The following is a 7,083-nucleotide window of genomic DNA, read 5'->3' as shown; positions in this document are numbered from 1 at the left end:
GAAGAGATTGTGCCTACTTTTGCCCCTCACCTTATCCATGCAAGCCAGCACCAGTTTTGTCCCACCACTGATCTGGCGGGGGACCTTGCAGTGAATGCTGTGCTCTGAACTTTTCTCTTACCTCAGAACTAATCATCCTGCCATGGTTCACCTGCTACAGCAGGCCACTGACTCATGTCCCGCTGAGGCCTTTGGTCGTACACCGGTCCTGTTACCTCAGGCCATCCCTTGTGGTGGATCTGACTGTTGAATGCAATGGCTGTCTCTCAGGATACTCACAGTCCAGAGACATTAGTGCGAAGGTATGGTTCAGAGACCGATCCAGCTTCTGGGTCTCTGCCTCCAGAACAGCAGCATTGGGCTCCCTGACCACAGCTGCCAAGGAATAAGACAGCTCTTGGTGAAGGTCTGACAGCTCCTGGCTGGTCTTTGCACAACACGCAATATAGTCCTGCTTGTATTTTCGTTCTTGTGCCAACTGCTGCTGCAGAAAGGTAACCTGAAAGAGGCAAAAGGCTGAGCTCAGAGAAGCCCAGGCTGTTAGGACCCTCCTTGGCTCCTCAGTACCAGCTGTCAGTGTAGAAGCATCCTCCGGCCCTGACCAACCATTTGTCACTGGTGAATGGGGAGTAATAGGTTCCAAATTCACCCTGAACAGAACTTAGATGATCAACAATTCCAGTTTCTTTCTGTCACACCATATACATGTACAAAACCGGTATCTTTCATTCTTTCACACTTGCTAAAGAAAAAGAGATTCCTACATGATTTAGAACCCAATTCTTTTTTTTTTTTCAAAAAGAGAAATTTGCACTACTAACACCACAGCTTCCACGTGCTTTTTCCTCAGCAGGACTACTGGTTACACAATTGTCACAAGAAAGACCAGTTATTCAGGGGCAAGGTACTCAGGAATAACTGTTCTGTTATGATGTAGCCTTAAACTTAACTGCTAACAACACATGAAAAGGGATGAAACACTCCTTTTTCCTAACTTCAGAGCTAGGGAGCCACACTACTGAAGAGAGGGACAGATCTGACATTATATCTGAAATAACAAAGACACCTTTGTGAAACTGGGATGTAAAACCTGAAAAACCCTCCCACACTTTGGCAGGTAATGTAGATACAACTGGGAAAAATGGCCATTTGCTGCTTAGAGCATCTCCCAGAAAGAGGAAGATCAAGTTACAGTCTCCCATAACCAAGCAGTGCCCTCATTAGCGAGCTAAGGACTATTCTTTGACCAGAGCACCTTTATTTTCCTGCTGAATGGAAACAGGTCCACAGTGCAGGGAGACATGAGTCATAAGGGGAAAGTGGTACCATTCGTTATCTCTAGCAAGAGAACTTCAGACACTGAAGCTTCCTGGTGATAACTTGTAGTCTTCAGCAGTGTGCTTAGCTCACTTTCCAGAGCTAAGCATTATGTACTTTAGCCACAGTAGTATTATATGCATTTTGCCCTTATCACCTGTGAACATCCTCAGGGAGACCAGGGCATACCTGACCCAAATATCACTATCAAATGATGGAATAGTAATTGGAATGTACACTCTTACACTGATAAAACAAGTATCCTGATAGTGCTCAGGTCTCTGACTTAGTCCGATACTGGGACTGTGATTAGCACAGAATAAGAGTATGATACTAATAATTGCCTGAAAGCTACAAGCTCAGCCACTGCCTCGTGTCCCTGGAATTCTGATAAGATGCAAGCTCCACTTTTAACCAAATCAAGGGAAAATAGAAACCGTTGACAGGATGGGTAAGGCTCAAATGAAACATCCTTAGAATACTCTCTGGCTTCAGGCAAGTTTCAATTTTCTGAATTTCTTCCAATTCCTCACGCACCATGCCTGACACGGAAAGTCAGAGACTAGATCTAGATGAATAGTGTCGTTTGACCATGACCAACAGATACGGCTACCTGGTTATTTTTATTGCCTGGTGTACTCACTTCCTGACAGCTGGAACCCAGCCAAACAAAACTTGTGCTGTAACATCATGTAAAGTTGTGCTCATCAGTGCAGCTACAGCAGCTTTTGATGACAACTACTCCTCACCTGATTCTGTAACTCAGCTAATTGACTGGAGAGAGCATGAGCCTCCTCCTGTGAAGGAAAAGCAAGAATTTCTTGTTAGTTTCCAGTCTGGGCAGGGTAACTGTCTATATTAGACTTACATTAGGTCTATATAGGGAGGACACTGTTGCCACTGGGATTTGCCATATAGTTTCTCTGTATGACCAGGCCCTTCTCCCACCAAGTAAGATTCTGTTCACACCTGTCTAGAAGCAGGCATCTTGTCTTCATCAGACTCTGAGAGAGAAAACTTGCATGCACCTCGCAGTGACTGACCACTATAACCTCTCTTCAATCTTCTTCGTTCACGTTCCACCTGCACATTGGATAGGAGAAAGAGTCATAGAAACTAGCCTGGACATAATTGTGAGATTTCTACTCAGAAAAATCTCTACTTACACCAGAGAAAGCCGGAGGCAAAAAGCACTCAATGTAGACTATGGAAAAGAAAAAGCAAGAGGAGGTTTCTGACACAAGAGTGTCAAATGTGCATGTATGGCAATGCCAGGGCATGAAGAGTAGTACCTAAGTGAATGTTCATCTATGAAAGTAGTGTGTGGCCCCAAGAGAAGGAAAACATGAAAGTGTATGTCCACAGAGGAAAGTGGGAGAGGAGGTAAAAAAGCAGAGGACTCCAAAGGGCAGTATATGGAAATGTGTTGTGTTCTAGAAGGCCATGAGGCATTGGAGAGGCAGTGAAAGCCTGTTTTACCTGCTCAAGAGTCCTCCTGAGCTCAGCATTGAGTTGCTTCAGCTCAGTCTTTTCATGTTCCAGCCTTGCAATTGCTTGCTGCAGACACTCCAGCCGCTGTGACAGGAGTCTCTTCTCTGTGACCCATGATAGCTGCTCCCCTTCTGCAATAGCCTGCTGGGTATACACAGAGAAGATTATGTGAGCTGGTGCCACATAAAGGTTAGAAGGACCGGATCAACAAGTCAGAGAGGGTGACCAGCTTCAGGAATGGACAGTGCTAAGTCCCTTCTTTCCCTCCTGGTCCACGGGCCAAAACAGCACTTTATTTTCTTTTAGTTGACTAATGATCAGTCATACTGCCTACCTGAAGATGAAACCGGTCCTCGTCCCTGTCTAAAACCATACTTTGCAAGATGGCTATTTCTTCCCTCAAAGTTCCATTGGCCATTTCACTCTTAGTAAGGGCAACAGTCAGTGCTTGTGCTTTCTCTTTCCATTCGATTTCTCCACTTTCAGTCTGCTTCAAAATAGCAATCACACGCTTCAATTCTTCTCCTTTTACTTTCCTCTCATCTTCCAGTTGCTGGGCTAGCTCCTTCTGCCTTTTCAAGAGGTGGTCTCTCTCCTGGAGGACTTTCTTCCTCTCTGCTTCCTCTTCTTCCCATTTTTGGAGTTTCTGGATTTGTTTCTTTAGGGTCTCCCCTTCATCTTTCCATCGCAAAGCTGATGTTAATTGTTTCAGGAGTTCACTCTGCCTCCTAAGCTCTTGTTCTCTCGCTGTCAGAGTCTTCTCTAAATACCTGACTTTGTCTCTCTGGCACTTGATCTCTTCATCCTTCTTTATCAGCGTCTGCTGAATGTGCTGGACATCTTCCTGAAGACCTCTCATTTCCTCATCTTCTAACCTTTTTTGCTCACCTTGAGCTTTAGTCTCCCATTCTTTCTCATGCAAGGCTTCTTCCAGGACCTTCTTTTGCTCTCTGTGATGTCTAATCTCTTCTTTCTTCTCAGATAGCATAAGCTGGAGATTCTGCAAGGTCTTCAGCTCTTCTTCTTGTTGTTGAAGTTTTTGCATAAGAGTTTTGTTGTCTTGATCTCTCTTCCTCAACACTTCCTCAAGTAGATTTACTTGATTCTGGCAAGATGTTAGTGCTACTTTCATGCTTTCTTCACGAAGCTGGAACACATTAATCTGCTCTGACTGCTTAAGGATCTCCAAATTTTTCTTTTTCATTGTTTGGCTCATTTTGTTTAGGTCCTGCTGTAGACTCTTGGCCTGTTTGCCTTCCAACTCCTTCTGCTCTTGAAGTTCCTGGACATGCTCTTGCAGAGACACTCTCTCTTGATCTCTAACTGCTAGAGAAGATTCAGCATGTTCTAGTTTTTGCAGTATAGCTGTAGTCTGCATCACTGCCTCTTCATTTTGCTGTTGAAGCTTAGAGATAGTCTCCTCCAGTATCTCTATCTTTCTTTCCCTTTCTTTCAGAGTCACTTTTGTTTCTTGAAGACTTGCTTGATCAGCTTCATGCTTTTCCTCCTTTTCTTTGCACACCTCACATTGTTTTTTAGGTGATATAATTTCTTGCTCATGTTCCTTTAGAGCCACTTTAAGATGCTGCAGAATTTCCTTCTGCTGCTCAAAGTCTCTTTCTTGTTTTTGGAAAGTCTCAATCAGTTCCTTCTGAGATTCAATCATGAAATCCTTCTCTCTCAATATTGCCTTAGTGTATTCTAAGTCTTTATATAAGACATTAATTTGCTCTTCTGTTTTTTCCTCATGTTTCCTTGTTTGTTGCTTTTGGATGTCTAGGAGTTTGTCCTTTTCTTTTAAAGTTTCTAATGTCTGCTCCAGTTGATCATGGACAGTCTTCAACTTCATTTCCATGACTTCTTCAGCTTCCTGAATTTGTTTTTGCTGTGACTCAAGCTCCTGGTCTTTTTTAGATAAAGAAAGGGTCATCTTTTCTATTTTACCATGAAGCTCTTGCAAGTACTCCTCTTGACGCGCCTTGTACTGCTGGAAGAGTCTTAACTGATCCCTTTGAGTGTCAGACTCACTCTCTCTGTCTCTAAGAACTGCTCCAAGGTGTTCAAGACTTGCGTGCAAAGATTTCACCTGTTCTTTCTGCATCTCCAGTTCTTGGATGTGCTGAGTCAGAGACATAAGCTCTAAATTTTTTTCCTGCAAGTTTCCTTTCATATGATCAAGATCCACTAGCAGACTTCTCACTTGTGATGTACCATGTTGTTCTAGAATCATTATTTTCCCTTCCTGGAATTTGATCTCCTGGTCTCTGTCTTCCAGGTCTTTGCTCATCCTGCTCACAGCAGCCTTCTGCAACTCCTGTTGTTTCTCCAGCTCCTGTATCAGTTCCTGCTGGGATCTGACCTCCTGTTTTCTCTCCTCCAGGTCTTTGCTCATCTTGCTCACAGCAGTCATGTGCGTTTCTCGCTGCTTCTCCAGCTCATGTATCATTTCTTGCTGGGTTCTGATCTCCTCGTCTCTGTCTTCCAGGTCTTTGCTCATCTTGCTCACAGCAGTCATCTGTGTTTCTCGCTGCTTCTCCAGGTCCCGGATCAGTTCTTGCTGGGTCCTGATCTCCTGGTCTCTGACTTCCAGGTCTTTGCTCATCCTGCTTACAGCAGTCCTCTGCATTTCTTGCTGCTTCTCCAGGTCCTGTATCAGTTCCTGCTGGGATCTGATCTCCTGCTTTTTCTCCTCCAGGTCTTTGCTCATCCTACTTACAGCAGTCATCTGCATTTTACGTTGCTTCTCCAGCTCCTGTATCAGTTCCTGCTGGGATCTAATCTCCTGGTCTCTGTCTTCCAGGTCTTTGCTCATCCTGCTCACAGCAGTCCTCTGCACCTCCCGTTGCTTCTCCAGCTTCTGTATCAGTTCCTGCTGGGATCTGATCTCCTGTTTTCTCTCCTCCAGGTCTTTGCTCATCTTGCTCACAGCAGTCATCTGTGTTTCTCGCTGCTTCTCCAGGTCCCGGATCAGTTCTTGCTGGGTCCTGATCTCCTGGTCTCTGACTTCCAGGTCTTTGCTCATCCTGCTCACAGCAGTCCTCTGCATTTCTTGCTGCTTCTCCAGCTCCTGTATCAGTTCCTGCTGGGATCTAATCTCCTGGTCTCTGTCTTCCAGGTCTTTGCTCATCTTACTCACAGCAGCCCTCTGCACTTCTTGTTGCTTCTCCAGCTCACGTATAGTTTCTTGCTGGGTTCTGATCTCCTGGTCTCTGTCTTCTAGGTCTTTGCTCATCTTGCTTGCGGCAATCATCTGTTTTTCTTGCTGCTTCTCTAGCTCCTTTATTTGTTCTTGCTGGGATTCTGTCTTCTCTTTTTTCTCTTTAATGTCCTTAATGATCTGATCTAGAGTTGTTTTATGCATTTCTTCCTGTTTTTCCAGTTTTCTCATCTGTTCCTGGTATAACTTCATTTCTCCCTCTCTCTTTGATAGGATGGCATTTGTTTGAGTAAGATTCTCCTCCAAAGCTTTTACATCTGCTGCCTCTTTCTGTAGCATCTGGATTTTGTCCCACTGAGTTTGCACTTCTTCATTTTTTATTTTTAAGATAGACAATGTAGTTTGAAGTTCTTGTTCAAGGGAGTGATTCATTTCTGCTGCTGTATTTGCTCGTGTTTCAGAAGCTGTGACTGATTCCTGAAGAAGTTTTATCTCCCACATTAGTTTTTCTTCATCTGCTTGCAGTCTGTCCCGTTCATGCTGCAATACAGCAAGAAAAAGATTCAATAATTCCATTTATATATGTTTGGTTTTTATACTAGATTTGAACTCCCACTTTGGTGGCAGTCAAGGGCTGCAGTTTGAGAAGACCAAAAAATTATGCAAGAAATTGCCCTTTATACCTTACCAGCACATCCTTTCTTTGCTTCTCAGTGCTCTCAAGTTTCATTTCCAAAGATGCCACCTCTTGATGCAGAGTCATAGCCTCCTTCTTTAGAGCAGCAGCCTCTGCCTGCAAGGCAGCTTGTAGAGAGTTCTTCTTGTCTTCTGCCATCTGCCTCTCTGCAGCAGTAAAGATCAAAGAGAAGGTGAAAAGCAAAGCAAAGCAAAACCAAAGTGATTTGTATCCTAGGGAGAAAACATTTTCCTGTCTGTCTGTGTTTTACAGTAGATGAGAGATTTAGAGTCCTAAAGAAAAAGGGTTGCGGGTGGGCGGGGGAGAACAAGAAGCAAAAGTAAAGACTGACTATGACACAGTTAATGACCAGGACAACATAAGAGGCTTTAGAAAATAGAACAGATACCAACATTGTGCTTTAAGATACACTTTAAGGTAT

General features: G+C 43.9%; 1 protein-coding gene across 1 annotated transcript in view; it reads right to left on the bottom strand.

The window, feature by feature from the left end:
• Positions 1-56: 56 nt before the first annotated feature.
• CEP250 (centrosomal protein 250) overlaps positions 57-7,083 on the bottom strand; it is a gene marked incomplete at its 5' end in the record, with an annotated part of 30,990 nt that continues 23,963 nt past the window's right edge. The window contains 6 exon segments of the mRNA XM_084296509.1: positions 57-499; positions 2,067-2,114; positions 2,287-2,400; positions 2,797-2,952; positions 3,143-6,505; positions 6,654-6,808. Of these exon segments, the coding sequence (XP_084152635.1) occupies positions 212-499; positions 2,067-2,114; positions 2,287-2,400; positions 2,797-2,952; positions 3,143-6,505; positions 6,654-6,808 (4,124 nt within the window). The 3' untranslated portion in view covers positions 57-211.

Source organism: Netta rufina (assembly GCF_964035555.1).
Source record: "Netta rufina genome assembly, chromosome: 16".
Lineage (NCBI taxonomy): Eukaryota > Metazoa > Chordata > Aves > Anseriformes > Anatidae > Netta > Netta rufina.
Note: the sequence above shows the minus strand (reverse complement) of the source record. Positions and strands in the feature narration are given on the sequence as shown.